Source organism: Hydra vulgaris, chromosome 08 (genome assembly GCF_038396675.1).
Source record: "Hydra vulgaris chromosome 08, alternate assembly HydraT2T_AEP".
Taxonomy (NCBI): Eukaryota; Metazoa; Cnidaria; class Hydrozoa; order Anthoathecata; family Hydridae; genus Hydra; species Hydra vulgaris.
The window spans coordinates 32,455,782-32,480,838 of record NC_088927.1 but is presented as its reverse complement, the minus strand read 5'-3'; the positions used below and the strand labels follow the sequence as shown (position 1 = coordinate 32,480,838).

The 25,057-nt window shown below is 27.4% G+C and overlaps 1 protein-coding gene across 1 annotated transcript; it reads left to right on the top strand.

Annotated features, from left to right (window-relative positions):
* Window positions 1–1,316: 1,316 nt before the first annotated feature.
* On the top strand, window positions 1,317–24,353 carry LOC100199692 (ribonuclease H2 subunit A). The gene is made up of 8 exons (XM_065803441.1): window positions 1,317–1,469; window positions 9,805–9,876; window positions 9,982–10,108; window positions 10,282–10,369; window positions 13,232–13,369; window positions 19,706–19,787; window positions 23,819–23,942; window positions 24,056–24,353. The coding sequence occupies exons 1-8, from the start codon at window positions 1,343–1,345 to the stop codon at window positions 24,198–24,200; spliced, it is 903 nt and encodes a 300-aa protein (XP_065659513.1). The 5' UTR covers window positions 1,317–1,342; the 3' UTR covers window positions 24,201–24,353.
* Window positions 24,354–25,057: the final 704 nt, after the last annotated feature.

Genomic DNA, 25,057 nt, shown 5'->3' with positions numbered 1-25,057 from the left:
TTTTGGTCTACCTGATCTTGGTCTACCTTGGTCTACCTAAAATTCAAAAACGCAACTGGATAACAAAAAAAAAAAGAGGCGCAGAACGATTTCGCTTTGCTGAACGGCGTTCCCCTACTTTAACCTCTACAGTTTAGTAACTTCTAGCATTGTCACATTCTTATGACTACGGTAAGTCCAAATAAGTTCTCAACTAGTTAGCGACCGGGGCTATGGCCGGGGCTAGGTTTGATAACACATAGCCGCGACCGGGGCCAGGTTTATGACCAGGGCTGCATAAATATTGATAGAACCTATAAAAATGTTATTTTTAATTAAAATTTACAACATGAATTTTATTTAAAAACAATATTTTATAGGATTTATCAATTTTAATGCAGCCCCGGCCGGGTTTATGAACGGGGCTGCATTAATATTAATAGATCCTATAAAAGTATTGTTTTTAATTATAACTCATATCATAAATTTTAATTAAAAATAACATTTTTATATGATCTATCAATATTTATGCAGCCCTGGTCATAAACCTGGCCCCGGTCGCGGCTATGTGTTATCAAACCTAGCCCCGGCCATAGCCCCGGTCGCTCACTATTCTCAACTCAGAACTTTTATTCTATAGTCATATTAGAATATTGCGTCAAAGGTTGCGCTGATCAGAGCTTAAATAAAAGTCCCTTAAAAATTATCCATTACCCGCCAAAATGTGGGTTTATTAATTATTATTTCTTAATTTAAATTATTAATTATTATTTATTAAACCATATGAAAATTTACTCGAGCATTTAAAGTTTCCATATTATATCGTCATACAAGTATCTTCGGGTATTTAGTTGACGACATTGTCATTTGTGAGGGCTTCATTAAATATTCAGCTGAGGATTTTGGTTCAAGCATGTTTGATCTAGAGATAAACGAGTTTTATGACAACAAAATTAAATATTTGAATTCTGAAAATAATGGGTAATATTTTAAAATATAAAATCTGCAAAGTTAATTAGGATAATATTTTATAATAATATTTTATTATAAGTGTCCTAAAAAATGCTTAAGACATAAATTTGTTAAAGTAAGTGATTAAGGCTTATTACTCTTAGACAAATTACTCTTGGCAGTGCTAATTTATTTTTCTTACAATGTATTTGTTTTGAAAAAAGTTTTTTTTTTAAAAAAACGCATTGTTATATTGCCAATATAATTGTTATATTGCCAATATTATTGGATTTTATTTGAACAATTTTTTTAGAATATATTTATTATAATGCATGAAATTTTTTTAAAAATTGTTCTCAATAAAAGTAAATAAATTAAAAAAATATATTTATGTTTTTTTGAAGGTTTAGTTATGAATGTTAACGAATATAGTAAGCAAAATAGAATCAGTTATGTTTTGTTATCAAATGTTCCTGAAATTACCAAAACTGAACCTTGCTGTCTTGGTATAGATGAGGCAGGCCGTGGACCAGTTTTAGGTAAATTTAAATAAAGTTTGTTTTTTTCAATAATAAGAAAATATGACTTGTTTATACAAAGTAGTAGTAGTAGTAGTACCAATTTAATAGTGTCATTTTATTTAGGTTTTCATAGGTTTCTAGAATTTTAGATTAAATGGTTATACTAGTTTTGATTAAAACTAATCTGTGTTATTTAAATTTTTTCTCTAACCTCTTTTCAGTAGGCAGGATATTAAAAATATTTGGACAAAATTATTTTAATCTTTTTTTTTTTTTTTTTAAATGAAAACCAGGATCAGGTCAGGTTCAGGATCATCAGGATCACCCTGCTACTAGTATCTTATAACCCAGTACTACCTGCCCCATGTCCTCTACCTTGTTGGGTTCGCTTTTTCAGACGTAGACTAAGAGGAATAAAGTCTGACTATAAATTCCCCTGTGCTAGGGCTCTTTATTAAGTAAAGGCTAGAGATGGTGTCTCAATAAAAATACTTATATTGGGCTGATGTTAATTGCATCCAGGTAATGTCTTATAGAAATCCTCCTAAACAAAGTCTTTAGGGTTAAGCAGAATGATTCTGTTGATCAGCTTTGTGTCCCTTCATCTTTTTGAATGGTGTAGATGTAAACTTGTGTTACATTGTTTTCTGCATAGGATCATAGAAACCATAGGATGGTTTTCTGCTGAATCTACTTGACTTTTCTCATAGGCTTTTAGTTGTGTCTCCTTGATAGTGGCTATGCAACTCTTCCTGTTATCTTCCTAAGGGCACAGCTCTGAAACTCAGTTTAATTGCTCTGAGGCGGGCTGGTAGTAAGGTTTCCCAAACTATGTGGTAGCTCTCAGAGAGGCTGATTCCATCAACAGCTGTAACATTGTATTAAAAGTGCCATGTTATGCATAGGTGGTGTCCCCGTTAGTGCTTTTGGTATGTATTGTCAATGCCACATAAGTAGCCCTAAGTTACAACTTTAAGTTAATTAGCAGGGCTGAAACAATTGCATAGCTCATTGTTTGGGATTCTATTCTCTATCAATGAATGATTCAAGTTCTTTTTAACTTAAACTATGCCCAAAGTAACCAAAAATGTTAAACATAAAAAATCACTACCACCACCACCACTGTTTCATTATATCTTTCACAGATATTTGTGGTCTTAAAAAAACTTTCCATTAGTTAAATCTTATCTCTTGCAAAATTCACCATAATGGCTAGCTCTTTTTGAGACTAATTTATATTTGGCTGTTTCTTCTACAGATCTTACTATTGATGACTACTATCCTTTGATTCACAAAGGCTCTAATAGTCACATGCTTGGCTATACTTGGTATACTTATGCATCAATTCACTTATTTGTAGAGAAATCAGGTTTGAATCCTCTAACCATTCTTTTATGTGGTTCCAGTTAGAACCTTCACTCTATCACCTTTCTCTTTCATTCTTTATCATTCTCCTTCTTCTAAAGGCTGCACTCTTTTAGATGTAATTTCTGATCAAATTAATAATGCTCTTTCTTTTTACCCCTCTGCTAATATTGTTATTATTGGGTTTAATACTCATTGAACTGAATGACTCCAATACCGCTAAAGCCTATAACTACTGTATTTCTCAATTTCATACTTAGTTAATTTTGTGACAACCCTAATCACTTCCTCTTACTCCTTGATTTGTGTCAGACCTCTGACCCTAGATTGTGTTCAGCTTCTATTTTAGGTGGTTCAACCATGCAATGATCTCTATAAATCTTTCATCTCATTCTCCTTTTTTGTACTCATCCTATCATTGCACTACTTACTACTACCCTAAAGCTAACTCCAATTTTTTTCGTGATTTACTTTGTGACGGTCTTTGTGATGATGACTTTTCTCTCTTTGCTCCTGGATCCAGGTAGGTATGGAAGTTTATATTCCTACTTGTCGGTTTCAAGTCAAGCCTCATTTTACTCCATGGTTTTCGCATTGTGCAGCTGCTATATCTAATCATTAGCATTTTTAAAAATCTTATTCAATAGAACAGCCTTATTAGAACAAATGTCTTTTTATTATTGCAAGAAATACAATAAAATATTTCCTTCTAGTTTTTCTTTTGAATCTAATGGCCATACTCTTCCTGCCATTCCAGTTAAAAAGCTTAACCCATTGTAACATATTTACATAACTCTGTCTTTGGTTGCTAAAGTCATTTCTTAATTAAATTTTTTTACTTCTTCTATTGCATAGGACAGGCTGCCAATCTTGAATTTGATCTCATTTCTGTAACAGCTTGGTGCTAGAAGCGGCTTGTGAATCTCCAACAAAAAACTCAGTTATTTACTGCAAACAACTACCACAGTACTGTCTATTTTCCCGTATTAACGAATGGCGATCCTCTCACTGAGTCCTTTTGTTTATGTCTTCTTGGATTATCACTCATTACTGACCTCTCATGGAAACCAGATATATAATCGATTGCAAAGTTAGTATCTGCTAAGATTCTTTTCTTTATTGTGCTTGCCATTATCTTGATTCCATTTTGTACCTCTATAAATCTCATATTCGTCCCTCTACATAATAATGTTGTCATATTTGGGGTGGCTTTTTAAATGTTTTTTCTCTTCCAGACCAAAAGTACTTGAGAAGCATTAGTTCAACCTGCTTTATTTGCTGGGCTTGAACCTCTCTCCCATGATGATATAGTTGCATCTGTTTCTTTTTTCTACAAATACTATCATGGTACCTGCTCAAAGGAGTTATAATCTCTAGTTACATCAACCAAAACTCATTCTTGCTCAACTTGTCAATAACTAAAGTCAAATCCTTTAACTCTACCTTCACTTTCAAATTCTCTCCCACCTTCATGTTTTCCTGAATCATACCTTCAACTTTTCTGTCAACTAGTAAACAACTGAGGTTGAAGTTTGACCGGGGCCCAGTTTGATATAATATAGCTGGGGCAGAGAGTTGGCCCGGGTTTGTGACTGGGGCTGCATAAACATTTATGCATCCTAAAGTATATTTTTTAAATTCGAAATTTATGTTATATTTTGTATATATATGCATATATCATTTTGATCAACATGATCATCATAATCACCATTTTCATCATCATCATCATCATCATCATCATCATCATCATCATCATCATCATCATCATCATCATCATCATCATCATCATCATCATCATCATCACCATTTTCATAATCATCATTAGACTTAAGCCTTTCTCTTTTATGCTGTTTCTTAAATATAAACAATCTAAAGCTTTTTCTTTCCTTACCTAAAGCTTATTCATACAATATGTATGGTACTTTTTTCAAGTTTTCTTACTTCTACAACAACTATTTTCTCATAAATCATTTTGTTCTTTAGCAAATGTTGTTTGATGCAACATTTTTTTTTCTAATTCTAATATGCCTCCTTTTCTTCTATTGTTAGAGTCACACCATACATCCATCTGATCATCTTCTTTTTCAGCAAATATTACACTATAAAAATACTAAAGTTTATATATTTGTAAGGATATTTTATGTCAGCATCTAAATAAATAGAAAACATATGTTTATATCCATAAATGCATGCAAAAACGTGCATCTTGGAAGCTTTTATTCCTTCTAGAATAAAAGTTTGAAAGCTTTTATTCCTTCTCTTCAAGTCAAACCTCATTCTACTCCACATTTTTTACCATTTTGAGCACATGCTTTATTAAACCGTAATCATTTTTTTTCATTTTTTTTAAGAACATCTTTCTTAAGAACAAATGTCCTTTTATTATTGCATAAAGGCAATTTAAAAAGGTCCTATATGATTTTAAGCTCTGTTATTCTCAGTTTACTAAATCTTGTATCTTATCTCAGATGATAGGTTTAAGAGACTTATGGAAAATCTTAAACAGTGTTATTAATTAAAGTAAGTCTAACATTTATCTATAATTCATGGGTCTGATCTTTTTATTTCTCCCTAGAATAGGGTAGAATTATTTGATAAGAACTTTTCCTCTAACTTGACTCTTAAATATAATAGCCATATTCTTCCTGTCATACCAGTTAAACAGATTAACCCATTGGTAAACATTTAAATCACTCTTGCTTCCAATGCTAATGTTAATTCTCAATTAAACACTTCTACAGTTCTAAAAAAGTCTTCTCCAAAACTCTCTTTAGTTTTTGCTAAACTATTAAAAAGTGCTAAATAAATATATATATAAATAAATAGGTGTTTTCAATTTTTAAAAACTCTAGAAAACACTTTGACCTCTCTTGAAGTTTGAGAGGAAAATAATTTAAAAAATTTGATATTTTTAAATATTTTAATTTATTTTATTAAAACGATACATTTTTTCTGTGTTTAAAAAGAAAATAAAAATTTATTTTTTACTATTTGTATTATAACTTTGTATTTTTTTTTTTTTTCTTTAATATTATTATTATTATTATTATATTTTTAATATTATTATTATTTTTTTAATATTATTATTATTTTTTAATATTATTATTATTTTAATATTTCTATTATTTAATATTATTATTATTTTTTAATATTATTATTATTTTAATATTATTATTTAATATTATTAATATAATTATTAATATTATTAGTATATTTAGTTTTTTTTTTTAATTTTCAATTTTTTTTAATAATTTTCAATTTTTTTTATTTAAAATAAAATTTTTAATATTTTTAAATTTTTTAATAATTTTCAATTGAAATTTATTATTATTGTATAAATTTGTGCTGTATTATAACTTATTACTATTTGTATTATAACTTAGTATTACAATTTAATATTTATATTCACATTTATAATACTAAAATTCTGCTCTACTAAAAACAAAAAATTGTTGTAGTATAATATATCTTATAAAGTTGACAAATTGTTATCCAGTTAAAAATAGTTCAAATATAATCTTAAGCACTACAAAAAAAAAAGTTATGCAAAAAAAAAAAAAAAAAGAATTGGATTTTGTAAGCAAAAAAAGTCAATCTGAAACTCGAACTTTTTCTTTTTTATTGAAGTAATTTTTTCAGTTTTTTTTAGTAAACCACTTTAAGCGAAATTGAGGGAGTTAAAGCTCTCACTTCTCACTGAAGCCTGCCTATTTAAGTCAGTCAATCTAAGAACGCTCGATTTATGTATGCATTGATAGACTTATTCTGTGAAACTAAAAGAACAAAAACAATTAATAAACTTTAAGTAAGCAAAAATAATAGTTTAATAACATAAAACTACTTTGAAGTAAAACATTAAGATTAAGAAAAAAGTTCCCTTAAGAGAAGTTGAATCCTCGTCCTTGTCAGCTGCGCCTAAAATTTGCAGCAACATAACACCCTAGCACTACGCCAACATATCAATTACGAAAAAAAAATTGTTTAATATTTGTAGGCATGTGTAAATAATGACTTTTACTAAGTTAATAAACAAAATGATAAAAATTAAAGTTCTTAATCAAATCAATAATTAATTAGCGCTTAAAGTTTGATGAAAATCACAGCACAAAACTCTTTTGCACTGTAATTTCATTGAAAATCACAGCATTTCAAAGAGTCTTTAATGTGCTGTTTAAAAATACATTTAATGCATTGTCTAAAAGTAACAGCTGTGTCATGTTGGATTACTTTTTTTTGATTATACACTAAAATTAAAAAAAAGAGAGAAAAAAAGTTATATAAAATATTGTAATTAACATTATTTAATATTTTGTTTAAAAATATTTTATAACCCCTGTATAACTATATAACAAAAAGTTTTAAAATCAATAAACTCATCAAGTGCTACTTTTTATTAATTTTTTTATTTTTACTCTTTAAAAAAAATCAAAAGTTGTGAGTTTTTTTTTGATTTTGGTCCAATATTAAATATCTTCCAATTTAAATCCTTAAGATTCTAATTATAGAGAGTAGTGATTTTGATCTCTAGTTTGATCTATAAATGATCTATGATATGATCTACAACTAAAATTAACATTATGACATTATAAAGACTGGATTACATTGTTTATATGATGAATTTTTATGTGTTGGGATTGCTGAAGATGTAAGTGAACTTAATTTAAAATTAATCAAATACAGAGTGCTCATTCCATTAATTTCCACACCCAAATAATATTGAGTTATACTGCATATTTGATATGCATACCTATAGGCTATAGCATTAAGCTGTAGGCTTAAAGAACAAAGAAGTTACCAAGAAAAAAAAAGTTAATAATGTAAAAAAATGTATAAGTATTTTCATAATTTTATTTACTTATAATTAGTTTTTTTTCCCTTCTCTTTTTGTATTTAAAATGATTGTTGCCCCTCCAATGCCCAATACTATACAAACCCTAAACTAATCACTAAATGTTTTAGTTTTTCATTTAAAAGAAATTAAAAGACATTTAATTGTCTTTTGTTGTAAATTTTTTAAATGAAGTTCTAATAAAACTAAAAAAAAATGTTGTTTTTAAATGTATAATTATTAGAGAGACAAAACATGAATCTAAATTTTTTTTAGTTTTTTCAGGGATTTTATGCTACAGATTTCATTTTTGCTACAAAAATCAATAATTTGTAGGTCAATATCTTTGATTTGAATTGGATAAACAAGACCCTTCTTGAGAATATCAAGTCCTGAGAGTAAACTTTATGACTGTTCATCCATGCATATTAAAGCTCATCCATACATATTAAAGCTCTCTGCATGATTAAGAAATTCTAGTGTCAAATGATTTAAAAGAAGTTAGGTATTATTACCACCGCTTTTAAATATAAAGTTATTGATTCTTTAATCAAACTGAATTGACTTGAAAAATTGACACTGACTGAATAAATAAAATTTGGTGATTTAATTTAATTTTGTAAATTTTAATAACAATGGTGCCATCTACTTAGGTTTTTTGCACCACGTGTTTAACAAGTGAAATACCAAGTTTGTAAATGTTTTTTTTTACAAAACCAATAGTAGATCCATGGAATAATCTGACAGTCAAACGTTGAAACATCAACAGTAAACTATTTTATAAGCAAATTTAAAAATCAAGTTTTTTTTTAAAGTAATCTTTTAACTAAACTTAAGGGTCATTCCATGCCAAATGGACCAAGGTCGAACATGGACCCCCTCAGATTTTGATAAAACTTAATGGGTTTGTTAATATCAATGAGAAAAGCAATTCCTGAAAATTTCAGCATAAATCTTTTGTGGTTCATGAGATATGGTCATTTGAAATTTCTGATTTTTCCAAAAATAAAAACTTCAGTAGCAAAAACATGATTTGTTCATACTTTGAAGCTCTATATTTTAAAAACATAATTTCAGAGATCCTTCTAGTTTTTTTTATTGTATACAACTTTAGATTTACTTTAATAAAAGTTTGATATTGAATTCTTGAATGTCACATTTTTTCCATAATGGCTACCTAAAAAAACAAAAATTGTTTGCAAGTATAAAAAGTTGGTTTTTGATGAGTCAATATACAAAGCCTGCTGTTTAAGAAGTGAAAAGAAATATTTTTTTAGTTTCTATATATGGTAGGCTTATAAATTTTTAGAAATTTACTGATAAGATACAATTCAGTAAAAAATTATAGACCTCTAAAAATGGCTGTAGCTAAAACTTAGGAAAATGTGCCTCCACTTCAAACCACCGATAACCTAGGATCAACACTGGTTTTAATAAGACTTTTTTTTTCTTCTAATTTAGTAGACTTTATTACAGTGATTTCAGAAAAAAAAATAGTGGGTAATCATGGGGAAGTTACAAAATCAGAACAATGAAAATTGCCCAAAATGCATTAAAAACAATAAAAATAAAGTTATTTTTGTACTTTAGTTTGTATTATATATTGTAATACAAAGTATGTATGAATTTAAAAGTATTTCATAATCAGTACTAGAAGTAAGTCTTTAGTTAAGCCTGAATTAAACTCAATTTTTAAAAAGCCCTAGCTCTTTCCTGCCCCCTCCCCCTACTAACAAACCCATTAAGTTTCATCAAAATCTGAGGAAGTCTATGTTGAAATCCTAAAATTTTGGTCCATTTGGCATGGAATGACCCTTATGCAAATATAACATAATTTCATTACATTGTATTTAGCAAATATATAACATAATTGTATTATATTTTTAGTAAACTAAAACTGTATTGTATTACATTGTAATTGTATTGTATTGTAAACATTTTAATTGCTTATTACATTGTATTTATGAATATAAGTAATAAAAAGTTTTTTTTCAATCATTAAACTGAATTTTTCAAATTTTTTTTTAACCTTGACTCAGTCTTTTTGATTCTTTTTTTGCTGGTGCTGATGCCGATGTTTGTTGTTGATAATGGTTGTTGTTGATGATGATGCTGATGGTTGTTTTTGATTTATTTAAACTATTTTGATTGTTTTTTTAGGTCCCATGGTGTATTCAGTTTGCTATTGTCCAATAAGTATGATAAAGAAGTTATCGGATCTTGGTTTTGCAGGTTTGAGTTTTCTTTTATAAAAGTGAGAAAATGTGTTATCATTTTTCTAGGTTTAATTAATTTGTTTATATTTAAAAAAATACTAAAGTGTACAAAAATTTTTAGATTCAAAGACATTGACAGAAGAGAAGAGAGATAATCTTCTTTCTGTTATTGAAAACAACTGTGACTTTATTGGTTGGGCAATCAAAATAATCTCCCCAACTGAAATATCGAATGAAATGCTTCGTAGGTATTAAACTTTTTACCGATTGTGTGAGACCAATCATTATAGAAATGGTAGCTGAAAAATTTGAGTTGTTTAATTACTAGTGAAATTTTTGTAGAGAAAAGTTTTTTTTTATAGATAGTTATTTTCATTTTTTCTTTTTTTTTTTTCTCCAGAAATAAATGTTGATTTATTAGATATAAAGTGACATTAAATGAAATATCTCATGGAGCTGCAATTGAACTTACACGTAAGACAATTAATGCTGGTGCAAATATAACAGAGGTCAGTGTTTATAAATAAATATAAATAAATGAATTAAGCGTATAGCAATTGGAAATAGTTTTTTCTTAAAAAAAATATTTTTAGATTTGCTTTTTTTATCATGATTTTTTTTCTTTTCTAATTTAGCTTTCTTTTTTTTTCTTTTTTTTTTTGCCATTCTTAAAAATATGAAATAAATGATTTTAAAGTTTTATAGCAATGATATTTTCATCAGTTCTACTTTATTAATTAGAATAATTCTTTTACTTTGTATTATTTTAAACCTGTTTTATGTTTTTTATGTTATAAACTGTAAAAACAACTGACAAAACAACCTCAAAGTATTGTTTTGTTGTTGTTTTACATAGCTCTTAGCTATAACAATTTTATACACTTCAAAAATAAAGCATGTTTTATCGTCAGTATGAACATGGTATTAAACAGTTTTTTTTTTTAACTATTTAAGTGCTTTAAACATTTGTAATATTTGTAATTTTACTTTTACTTTTTTAAGTATCATGTTAAGTAAAAGCAATTACTAAATGCAATAATTGTATTATATCAGCAACTTAAGTTTTCAATTAAAATAATAAAATAAGTTATAATAATATATTTTTAATAAACATGTTTCTTGCATGTTACATTATAACAGTCACTTAAGTTTTCAATTATATCTTAAGCTGTAATTTACATCAGTAACTTACAGGTAAGCTATTTTAAACTCAGCCAAACAAGAATATTATAAGATATTATTTAAATATGAGAGATATTATGTGAAAAAATAGCAATTAGAAACTAATATACAAAAGGGACTATTTTGTACTAACAAAACCCCCTTTACCGCAAAGTGCGATAGTGGTGTAGTGGTAAAGTGCTCGCTTCATAAGCGAGAGGATCCGAGTTCGATCCCCACCATGTCCCTGGTAGTACCGCGCTCAACTTGTTTCTCCGCGCAGCGGCCTTGTTTGTCGAGGTTTGTGTTTCGGAGTTATAGAGTTGAGAGAGGGTTATAACCACTATTAAGTAGCCTCCTCATCTGTAGTGGCCTTCTTGGCCTTGAGGAGGTGAATAACAAAAAAAAAAAAAGTGGCAGGCAGTGGGGGGAAATTTCAAATAAAAATAAATAAATAAAGTTTATCTGACTAAATTTTTTTGCGTTAACTAAAGCCCTATACTCGCATTACCAGCAATGTTTATTTAAAATTCTTTTAATTAACTTGTTGGTATTTTAAAGATTTTCTTTAGCTAAATCTACCTTTCCTAAATTGTTTGATTTTAATTAAAATGAGATGTTTAGATCATATTATAATCCAGTTCTGAATTTTAAATAGTTATTGTTTCCATGCTATTAGTTGTGCAAGTTTTTAAATTTTTGTTGCAGAAGAATATACATTTCTTGTCAAAACTAAAAGGTTTGACATAATCAAACTATTTTTCAGAAATTATGGATATTAGCATGAACAGCTCAAAATGAAAAATATTTTAGGAGATATGTAAGTGTATCATACAAAAATGATTTAACAAGACAATCTATTACAACTGCTGGTAAAGAAATGGTGCAAACTTAAGGACTGATATGAATAGTACATAGTAACTTCCGTAGTAACATCTGTAGTGATTCTTAAATATTTATTCTTTGGATTAGTCAATACTGCTCATTCAATTTGAGGTCTGCCTTTTAGGTCAAAGGAGATGAATACTTTATGTTTTATTGAGCTGTGTACAATTGCCTTTTAAGGGCATAATATTGTCTTATGTTGATTTATTTTTTTGAAAACCAATAGAAATAAACTTTTTTTAATTGTAGTTAAATTGTACTTATGTCTTGTATAATGATGGCAATGATTTTACAGTCATCTATGTAAATATTATGTCTTGTAAAGAAATTAATGTTTTCCTAATAAATTGTTGTCATGTCTTTTCACATTTGAATCAGATATTTTTGCTTCAAAATATTTTTTGTATTTACAAGTAATCAGCGATGCAGTAAGGCAAGTGTCACCTTTTGATATAACTGATTATTGTCTCTTTTATTTTACTATGGAAACATTTTTGTTTAACGAAACAACTAATTTAATGTATCAAAATAAACTCAATATTTACTTAGATATACTTAAATATTTACTCAATTAGATACTTAAATATTTACTCATTTCTGAAATTAAAAAAAATAAAATAATAAACACTAAGTTTACAATTATTTAAAATATGTATACATCTGCACACCCACTAAACTATGTATACACCTGTACACCCACTAGAACTACATTTTTGTGGGACACCCTATTCACCCACTTACTATAAATTGTTTTAATCAGCACAATAATTTTTTTTTGCTGTAATAAAAATCTTTAATATCTTGATATAAATAAATTCAATATTTAAGTCTTATCTTCATTTACATAAAAGTCAATATACAATCCAATATACAATTTGAAACTGGCATCGTTTTCAGCTTTCTGCTGCAAATGTATTTACGATGTCATCTGGCCGGATTTCCTCTAATATATAAGCATTGCAGAAACAAAGGGTTCAATTACTTACTGATTAAAATTTTTTATCATTATTTATATTGTATAACTATAAATGAAAAATGAAATAATGAAATAGCGAAATCTTCTGCTTTTATTTAGTAAATGAAAATGAGTAAAAATGTTAAGACAATTTAATCAACATTTGTTGATTATATTGTTTTTACTCTTTTTATTTGTTTTGTTTAATTTTTTATAAATAAATTTTTTTCTTCAACTTTTCATTAACTTTTTAAGAAAATTCAACATCATCAAATCGACAAATATTTAATATTATAGTTTAACATTTGTATTTATTTTAAAGTTTAAAATAAGGTTTAAAATCATTTTATAATATAATTAGAATATTTAGATGTATGTGGATACTGTAGGTGATGCTTCAAAATACCAAAACAAATTATCAGAAGTTTTTGATGGGGTATCTGTAAAGGTGACACCAAAAGCTGATGCCTTATTTCCAATAGTCAGTGCAGCTAGTATATGTGCAAAGGTATGAACTCAAAATTTATAATTTAATAATAATATTTAATAATTTTGTTATTGATGTTTCAACTTCTTAATTTCAGTTAGATATTTCATGCAAGCATAAATTTAACCTTTTTTTTTAAAAGAAAAATAATAAAGCTAAAAAAAGGTCTTTGAAGTTTTTTTAATATGAATGAATGTTTTAACAGAGTATGCATTTCAGTAACTATAATATTATATGTTCTGGATATTATTCAAAATACAAGAAAGAGTATTTATTTTTTATTTATGCCTTGTTAATGATGTGTTTTTTTTGTATCTATGCTTTGTAATTTTAGCTATGATAAATTTTTTTAAATTGATTTGAATAGAAATAGATTTTTGTATTATTTACTTCTTTTGTTAACATATTATTTAAAAATAACTTACATATACCGTAAGGTTTTTTTTTTTTTTTAAATTTCCAGCATGTAACTTTGTAAGTTATGACTTAATTATTAAAATTGTAAAATACCAAAGTTAGAAAAATAGAAATAATTTTTTTGTTCACGAACACAGAATATAAGATAAAAATTATGATATAGCGGAAATTTAATGATGGAGATTATGATATGGTGAAGGCTTTATTTTTAAAACAATAATATTTTAAAAAGAACTAAATTTCTTTTCTTTTAAAAGTTTTTAGAAAAAAATAAAAGCTTTATCTAATTTTTTAAAAATAAATTTTTTAGAGAATTGTGGTAAAGATAAAGTTTAAAAGGAAGACTTACAACAAGTTTTTATAATAACACAAGAAGCATAACAAAACACTATACTGTTGATATATTAAATACATTATAATGGCACAAAATAACAACATTAATTAAAACTTAGTAATTTTTACTAATAAATAGTTTTTGCCTTACTCGTTTTAAATTCAATTTTAGTAAATAAAGTAAGTTTCAGACTATAAGATTTTTCTAAATTATAATCATATTTCAACAGTAGGCAAACTAAAACAAATCATGGGCAAAATTTATGAAGACTTTGTTTGCTAAAGAAATGCTTAAGTTAATATAAAACATGCTTCAGTTAGTATAAAACATATAGTCCTTCAAAGTAAAGTATAAAAGGTGGCGAAGGTAAAACTAAAGAAATAAAAAAATTAATAAAAAGTAGAGATCCTTGCTTTTTTTGTGAAAATGAAATGTGAAAGATAATTTTACCACTTTGCAATGAAAATAATAAAGATAAAAATAAAAGATAAAGATTTAAAAATCTAAAAAGATTTTTAGATTTTTAAATAAAATATAATGAAACTAATATAAAATATACAATTCTTTCAATTAAAAAACATAAATTTAAAATAAATTTATCTTTAATAATTAAAATTTTTTAACATCTTCGCTTCCAACAAAGCTGCAAACAACTACTATTAGAATTGGAAGTTACTGGAAGAGAAAAGATGAAGATTGTAGAGCAAGATAACGATCGGCAGAAGTCTTAAAAGATTACAAGTTCTATGAATCAGGAAAGCAAGATGAAGGAAGCGAATTCCAAAGATTTGATGTTCAAGGAAAAAAACTAGACAAATAAGAGTTTTTGGAACACTTAGGAACAGTCACAGAAAAAGGATGAGACTTAATTGAATGACGAGTAACACGAGAATGAATTTTAGTAGATGGTACAAAAGACGCTAGCTCTTTGGAGTATTTGTAGAAAAGAGAAAGAGAAGCAACATTACGACGATGTGATAATGGTTGGAGGTTGGCTGCAAGAGCAGGTCCAACTATGTTTACAATGGGCTTTTGCACTTTGTCTAAAAGAGAAAGGGCATCATTAGAAGATCCACCCCAGATATGACAACAGTATTCCACACAAGGCCGGATTTGAGATTTGTAGAGATGGAGAATAGAATCCGGAGTAAGAAAGTGTAAAACTCAATAAAGAGATGCAACCTTAGCAGATGCTAATTTTGCAATGGATTTGATATACCGTTTCCAACAAAGATCATAAGTAAGAGTTAATCCTAGAAGATAAAGGGTAGATGACTCATCAAGTACATTACCATTCATAAATATAGGAAGATCTAAATTCTTGCGATAACGATTTGCTAAAAAAAAAGGGTTTATCTGAATTAAAGTTTACCAGCCACTGTAAGCCCCAGGCTGTAGCATAAGTGAGATCCTTTTCAAGCTCAAATTTTCCCTCCAAGCAACCAGAGAGTGTTGGCTTCTTATCAAGACAATAATAAATAGTAGTATCATCAGCGAACAATGCCATCTTAGATGTGAGAATATCTGGAAAATCGTTAATGTAAATTAAAAAGAGTGTAGGGCCAAAGATTAAACGTTGAGAAACCCCTGAAGTTACAGAAAATGAAGAAGAGTGCTGTCCATCGAGGACAACTTTTATATTACGATTGGAAAGGAAGGACTCAATAATCTTAAAGATGTTGCCAGATACACGATAAGAAAAAAGCTTATGGAGAAGACCAGCATGCCAAACTTTATCAAAAGCTTTAGAAATATCAAGAGAGATGGCCTTAACCTTTATCTAATGCATGATAAAACCTATCGGCTATTACTGTTAGCAAATCAGCTGTAGAACGAGAAGATCATAATCCATATTGATGATCAGAAAGTAAGTTATTAGATTCAAGATGAGAGATTAAGTGTTTATCAATTAAAAATTCAAAAATCTTGCTTATTATAGGAAGAAGACTAATGGGACTAAGTTTTGTGATGAAATTGAGATTTCATGACCTGGGAATCGCGGGCTTTGTCGTCAGACAAAACCTTTTTACAATAGTTCCTAGCAGTAATAAACAGACGTCTGTTCTATGGATAATTGTTTTGCTGATAGATATGGAAGTAACGGTTTCGATTGGAAATTGCAGCAGCACAATATGAGGAAAACCATGGAGAAGTGTGAGCCTTGACTTGGGGTTGTCGATAGGGAATAAAAGATTTCATGCCTGAATCCATGAAGTTATGTAAGAGGCACATAACTTCATGGATTGTCAGCAAGACGATGAAAGATTTCTACCCAAGGGCCATCACGAAGAAAATCATGGAAAGGGTCCCAGTCAGCTTTAATGTAGTTGTATAAGGTACGATGATAGGGGGATTCAGATGATGAAGAAGAATGAGATAATAGTTTTAGAGTGATCAAACTGTGATCAGACGCACCTAAGGGTAAATGTGGAGAAATTGAGCACTGACTATGATCAGAAGCAAGACATAAGTCAAGTGGAGAAGGTAAATAATTCGAATTTTCTGGAAAGCGAGTTAGAAAGTTGACTTTATAAGTTAGAAATTGAGAAAGGCAAAAGTTGTGGACCTTAACGCCTGCAGAGTCACTGACACTAGAGCCAAGCCATTCAGTGTGATGAGCATTAAAGTCACCAACAACTACAATATTGGCTGATAGATAAAGAGAGAAGGCTTAGTCAATTTGATCAGAAATAACATCAAAAAGACTGCAATAATGAGACGAAGGAGGGCGATATAGAACAAAGAGAAAGGTGATAAGAGTGAAGTGATGCTAAATGAAAGCATATAAAAGAATAGTTGGTGGATTCAAACCTAGTTTCCAAACAAATGAGTAAATTCTTACAAATGTAAATGCTTCGGCCAAGCAAAGGGTTCCAAATGTGGCCTTGACAATGCACACCAAAAGCACAAATAGGGACACCATCCATGCGCAACATGGCACTGTTAGTACTTTGATATTTTTTAGCTGTTGATGGAATCAGTTTCTCTGAGAGCTACCACAGAGTTCGGGAAACCTGACTACCAGCCGGCCTCAGTACCATAAAACTGAGTTTTAGAGCTTTACTCTCATTAGCAGATAATAGAATGAGTTGCATAGTCATAAAAACAGAGATGCAAGCAAAACCGATGCATTGAGTCAAGAAGATCCAGCATTCAACATCCTAAACTGGAAACAAAGTATTATAAATACATCTGCGCCAGCCTATTCGATGAAGAAGGGGTGCGAGGCTGAGTAAAGGCTAGAGACACCATCTCTTGCCTTTACTCAACCAAGAGCCCCAAGGCAGGAGGCGTTTTAAGTCAGAGTTGGCTTTTCCTAGAAAAAGCTACATATTTGCATGGTTTGAGTATATAAGACCATGTCTGATAATGCCTACTATTATTATCAGTTAAGCCACTCAGCAGCCAAAACTACACAGGATATATACAATTGGATAGGTTGGGGTATCATGTTTTAGGCACAACAAAGCTTTAAATTGAATTAGATATGAAGCATTTAAATCTGAGATTAACTAGTTGACAAGTGAACTTGGTTTTTTTCCATGGTTCTATAAAGTCTTTTTTACACAAAAAGCTAGGTTCTTCAAGCTCAGTGTTTTGATACCAGACGAACTGAACGCTATTTAGCTAGGTCAGTCTATATGACTCATTTGTTTTTGCAGTGCCCATTTAACTGGCTTGACTATGTCATCTAGACATAAGAAGTGGTACTTTACATAAATGGCACCAGGATGGGGCAGTGGCTATGACCGAACATAAGCCTAAACCAACTACAAAGGATAATCTACAACATAAAAAGATGTTGTAGATTATCTATTAGGAACTTTCGGTTTGGTGGGTGTGCACAGCATTGTGTACTGGGAACTGCTTTTGCTGAATGCCACAATTCTGGCAGCAACCTACTGTGTTCAACTCATTAAGCTTAAAGCAAAACTCTTAAAAAATACCAAGACAGACAATGAAAATGCACATCTTCTCATTGCAACATTAAGGTAGAAAAAGTTATTGCAGCTTTAGTATTTTTTATTATTATTATTATTTTAATTTATCTCCCCAAAACCACAAAGACCACTACAGTTGAGTAGGCTACTTTATTGTGGTTACAACCCTCTCTATAACTCCAAATCATGAACCTTAATGAACAATGCCTTTGCACAGAGAAACAAGTTAAGTGTGCTACTACAGAACTTCTTGCTTATGAGGCGAGCACTCTTATACTTGGTTATAGAGAATTTGTTTGGTTATTGGAAGTGGTTTGGTTATTTGATACAGCTTGGTTATTGAATACTGTTTGGTTAGAAAGTGTTGCCTTTGTCCTACTCACTCAACTTAACGCCAGCAGATTTTTATCTTTTTCAATCACTAACAGCTTGCTTAATGAAAGATTCAACAATAAGAAGCCATTCTGACAGCATTTCAATTACTTCTTTGATTTATTTTCAATCTAAGTAATTTTATGAAGTTTCAAATGAATAATGAGTTTTTTTGAAAAACACTAATATTTTTACTCAATAATAAAGTAAGATTTCTTAGTTTCTATGAAGTAAATAAAAAATTCTTTACGTATATAAAAACTTAGATACCTAAAGATCTAGGAATTCCAGTTACAAATATATCAAATCCTAACTAATAGCTAATAACAAAAACACTGACTGTTTCTGTCACTGACTGTGACTGTCACTGACTGTTTCTCTTAAATACTTTTTCTAAATAATAAAAAGTATTTATTTATTATATAAATATTTGTTACACTAATACTTATATTAAAAAAAAAAAAATCGTATGTAAATAGCAAATTTTATAACAAAATTCAATGTATCTCTCAACAACTCAGCAACTAGTTAAACAAATTTTAAAATTGTTAACCAACTGCATAACTGCATGACATAAAAACATAAAGATAAAAACAAACTTTCTTTACAATACATTTTTTACATGCAAACCAATTTATAAATCATTAGCTTTGTTAATTTCTTATATATTCATTTTTTCAATCATCAAAATCAATAATACAAAATTTTAAATTATACATTTTAGACATTGGTCAGCAATTTGCAATTTATATTTTGGTCATTGGTTAATTGAAATGTATAAAAAAGTGTTATTATTACAATATATGTTTTTCACTTCAGTTGTTTTTAACTCTTGTTTTTATATGGTGACAATATTAATTTTAACAACATTATCATTAATGTCAACTACTAGCAGAACATTATTAATAGAAATTCTCATATTCAGTTTTAGTAATCTTATTTCATCTTTGTTCATAACAATATATAAGTTTCATTACAATCTAAAATCAATGTTTGACAAAGTCTAATGGACAAGTTTATAACCAAAAGAAAATACTAATTTTAAACAACATTTTATTAATTTTTTTTTTTTTTTTTTTTGAAGTATTGGATACATTATACATTATCTATTAAAACTAAAAGTTATTAAAATTAAGTTATTAAAATTGTTACTTCATATAAATTAATTTATTCTAACCATTTTCAGAAAGATTTAAATGAATTTTTTTAACATATAAAAACTTGTTTTAACATATAAAGACGCATAGTGTCAATCATCATATCAATGTTTTTCTATTTGAATTTTTGAATTAGGTTGCTAGAGATAGATGTATCCAAGATTGGCAGTTTCCTGAAGGAGATATAAAAGAAGATTACGGTTCTGGATATCCAGCAGGTACTGCACTTTCACTTTTATAAAAATTTAAATTTCTGTGTTTAATTTTATAGGCAGCCTTATCTACTTCATACTCAAATTTATATTTAAATCAATATATAAGTATTTAAATCAATATATAAATATTTAAATCAATATATAAATATTTAAATCAATATATAAATATTTAAATCAATATATAAATATTTAAATCAATATATAAATATTTAAATCAATATATAAATATTTAAATCAATATATAAATATTTAAATCAATATATAAATATTTAAATCAATATATAAATATTTAAATCAATATATAAAGATTACATGAAAATATGAAGTATAATATAAATTGAAATTGTTAACAGATATAGCACATACAACATCTAATGGCAATGGGTTCCAATAATTCTCTCCTCAGTTTGTAAAAACCTGATGCCTTTGCTCACAATTTTGTGCGTATTCTCTTGACAATTTTAGGTGATGTCCTCTAGTTTTTATTGGATTTGCCAGTCCAATACGAAAAATATGGGGTTCACTCCATGAAACAATGTCTATCTTGTTAACAATTTTATATGCTTGTATCAAATCTCCTCTAATTCGATGTGTTTCTAAAGAAGTTAAATTTACAAACCATCTTTGTATGATAGTTGACGGTATGAAGGGATTAAATGGTTGCTTGCCTTTGTACTTTCTCAATTTTGCCAATATCCACTCTTGAAGATGGGTCTATGGCTGCTACAGCGAATTCTAGATGAGGGCATTCAAACATTGTACGATACAACATGCCTTGAACACGGTTAGCATTATTTATTGATTGGATGAATTGTAATACCATTTCAAATCTGGCCTGACACTTAGATCATGTTCGACTAAAGTTGATGCAAGCTCCACGCTATTATTGTTATAGCTGTCATTGAGTAGGCATAAAGGTCGTTTGTTTGTGTCTTTAAGATAATCATAATAATAATAATAATAATAATAATATATATATATATATATATATATATATATATATATATATATATATATATATATATATATTGATTCAAGTCTTAGCTTCTAATTGTAAAAACAACGAAAAAAATCACGCACAGAAATAGAAATGCTCATAAAATAAGGTTTTTTTTACTTAAATTTAAATTCTTTACCTAAAAATAATGCTAACAACATTTTTCAAAATAATGCTAGCAATCTTTTTCAATTAAGATAATCTGAGAACAGTATGTTGAACTGATTAAGTATACTAGTCATAGTAAGATTCAAACTTATTCTTTCACCCTGTTCATACCTATAATAAAGCAAGTTTTAACAGTATTATTTTAAACAAGTTTTATATTTTTTCATTTCTAATTTTGAACTAGTTTTACTTCCATGCAGAGAGGGCAAAAAGCTATTTAACTAAATTAAGAATTAGTTTATTTAAGTGCAGATTGGTATGAGTGAGGTATTAGTTCCTAAGTGTTCAAAGTAAAAAAAAATTCTACAACTATCATATCTAAAGCTCTAGAAACTCCAGTTACTGATTCATTCTAAAGAATACTAGCCAGCTTTAATACAATATCAATAGAATAATGATTTAAATTATAATTATAATAATCTATTACATGACATCTTTTAATCTAAAAATTTTAAAAGTTATACAAATGTTAATCTAATTTGTTTCTAAGAAGAAAAAAAAATGAAGCTGAAATAAAACATGTAATACATTAAAAAAATTAATTTACATTAAAGTACCAAGTAAAAATTCTAGTACGAGTAAAAATAAATGAAATAAATATATATCTTAATCTGGTTAACATGATGAAAATCTTGATCAAATATTCTAAAACATGGCAATCCATTATTTATGAGTTAAACCACATTAACTGTAAATGTAGCAAAAGAAAGACAAGCACTTTAATTTCTAATATATTTTCAAAAACTCATATTGTTTTTATGATCTACACAACTTATAGTAAATAATTTTTTTTTTACCTTCCCATTATGGCAGCATAAAAATTGTTTCATCAGAAAATTTCTTAGCATCACAATACTGCTGACAAATTTGGTTCATTTATCCTAAATAATTATAATCTGGAATAGTATTACTTCTTGCTATACAATGCATTCTTCTTGTATTACTTCTTTTTTCTTCTTGTCCGTTCTTCATTTTGTTGATTATTAATTTTATCTTACCAAAGCTTATTTCCTTCATTTCAACAACGATTATTTTCAATTTGCTTAACCACAATATCTTCATTTAGGTTTAAATTATCTTTAGCTGGATTAACAGCATATTTTACATTTTGTAGATAAATAATCTTGCTTAAGTCTATTTCTTTAATTTCAGCAAAGATTATATTAAACTCCTTTTATGACATTTCCATCATTTTGAAGAATAAAAACTTTATTTATGTGTATAAGCAAGGCAATTTAACAATTATGTTCTGATACAATTTAATAATAAAGTTTAAATAACAAAAGAATAATCAAAGCTCAAATAAAAAATTTATTAAAAATGAGAATAAAAAAGTTTAAGTTATGAGAATAAAAAAATTTAAAAAATAACAGCAAACAAAAAACAACAATAAAGTTATAAATATCTTCACTATTAGATATTTTCAAATTTTTTTAATATTTCTGCTTTGGTGCCTCCCAGTACCCCTGTATGGATGAGCCCTCCATTTAAAGGATGGCTCATCCATACCTCAATTTTATTGTTACCTATTAAAGGACCTCTGTTAGAGAGAACTTAGGTGCTGGGAGTGATAATGCACATAATCGCTCCAAGTGAATTCTTAAGAAATAAAAAAGGAGAATTTCATAAATGTAGATATATTTCTATTTTAATTATAATTAGAATATAAAAGATAACCCTACCAGTTGTAACTGTACCAGATGATAAAGCTAATGAAAAGTAAAGATATATCTTATATATCTTATAAATAAAAAATATCTATTATTAAAGTATAAACAATGTATTATTTAAATAATATTTAAATGCATAAATATATAAACAATGAAAATATAGTATTTAAATATAAAAATTTATAAATATTGAAAATTTAGTATTTAAGTATAAAAATAAGTATAATATAAAATAAGTAATCAAAAATCAAAAAAAAATTAATCTTTTTTTCATTACTATTATTTCATTCATAAGTTGTCTAAAGCAAGAAAAAAAACTAATACTTGTAAAAACATTTGTCAAATAACAAAAACAATGCTAAATTAAGTTAAACTAATAATGCTATATATAACATCTTTCAAAAAAACTCTATAATATTGCTAAATATGGTATTTGAAATAATTATTTTAATATATTTATAAACTACTTATATTAACATATTAACAGTTGAAATATTAAATAATAAAACTTATTAGTTCTTAAAATATTAATTTTTAAATTTTGTCCAAAATTTTATTTATAAGGTGTTAGTATGATTATTTAAGCACCTATTTCATAAATGTAGACATGTAAAATCCCGAAATTTGCAAAAAATCTCTATTCGGGAAACTCAAGTAATGTTTCAACCTTAAAATGATATCTTCTCAATTATGGCTTAAAAGGTTGTGTTGCTGCAAAATATCCATTTCAACGCAAGCTAAACAAAGTTAAAAGGTTAAGGATAGGCAAAAAATTATAAAAATTGGACAATTAAACAATGGTCTAAAGTTCACTGGCAAATCAAAAAATCGAAAAAATGTTTGTTGTTTATTTTGGAGAACACATGATAACCATGGTGCAAGGTCAGTTTTGGTCTGGGTAAAACTGATACTGCATGGCTTTTTTTGTTATACATTGCTTTTTTAATCAATGATGTTGTTGGCTTAGTAAAAAAGCATCTATAAAAAGTCAAAGAAGCCTTTGTCTCATCATAAGACTGGGTAATAAGTGAGTTATCTCTCTTTTAAACAAAAAACACTTAATCTTTTTTAATCACTTAATCTTTTTTTTAAACAACCATTTATAGTGTATTTTTATTGTTTGTATTTTGCAAATATTTATTTAAAAAAGTTTAATTGTATTTTTTTTTTTTTTAATTTTTAATTTTTTTTTATTTTAGACCCAAAAACTAAACAATGGTTAAAAGAGGCAGTGGATCCTGTGTTCGGTTTTCCGCAGTTTGTAAGGTTTAGCTGGTCAACTTGTGCCAATATTCTTGAAAAACATGCTTGTGAAGTTATGTGGTATTAAAACTTCTATAAAGATAATCTATTATAAAAATTTAAAAAATCTATTTATATTATAATCTTTTAATGTCTGTAATAAATAAGCTGTAAATTTTTAATGTTTTATTCAGGGAAGATGATGACGCTGAAGAAACAGATAAAAAAATTATTCCAATAACAACTTTTTTTGCTCAAAAAAAGAATGCTGCTAATATTTCTGTTCAACACTCAAAGTTTTTTTCAGAAAGAAAACTTGAACAAGTTTGTGAGTTGTAACAAGAGACTGAATCAGTTTTTTTATATCATTAGTTTTAATTGTTGTAATGATGAAATATTTCTAAATTTAAAAGAAATATGTTTTGCTATCACAATGTTGCTATGTAACAGTTTACAATTAAAAAAAAAGAAAATAAAAAGTAAAATATGTAACTTAATTTATTATATATTGTGTTATTATATAATTGTTATATATAATTTTATTATATATTTGTTATACATTATGTTTGCTTTTAAATACACATTAAATAAAACAGTTACTAATTACTAGTTGTAAATGAATTTTGGTGATAAAAATAGTGAAAATATTTTCTCATAATAAATGTTTTTCATATCCAGATTGCACCTGCCCAAAATCCAAACCCTAGGTTGATGTATGTACTAAAAACCCCTAGATGGTTATTTCAGTATATTATCATTGATGGCGTTTCATGTAAGGGTAAGTACACAAAGATATATACAGCCCCTGGGATATATATATATACATATATATATATACATATATATATACATATATATATATATATACATATATATATATACATATATATATATATATATATATATATATATATATATATATATATATATATATATATATATATATATATATATATATATATATATATATATATATATGTATGTATATAAACACGCACACACACATATATGTATATGTATGTATATATGTATGTATGTATGTGCATATGTATATTAAAAATGCTCAGAAATCATTATTTAAAGCAAACCATAGCATAGTGAAGATTTATAAAGTAGTTTTACTACTTTTAAAGAAAATAGTTATTTCAAGTGTTTAATAGTGTGAAAGTAATGCTTTTTGATCATGATAATTATAT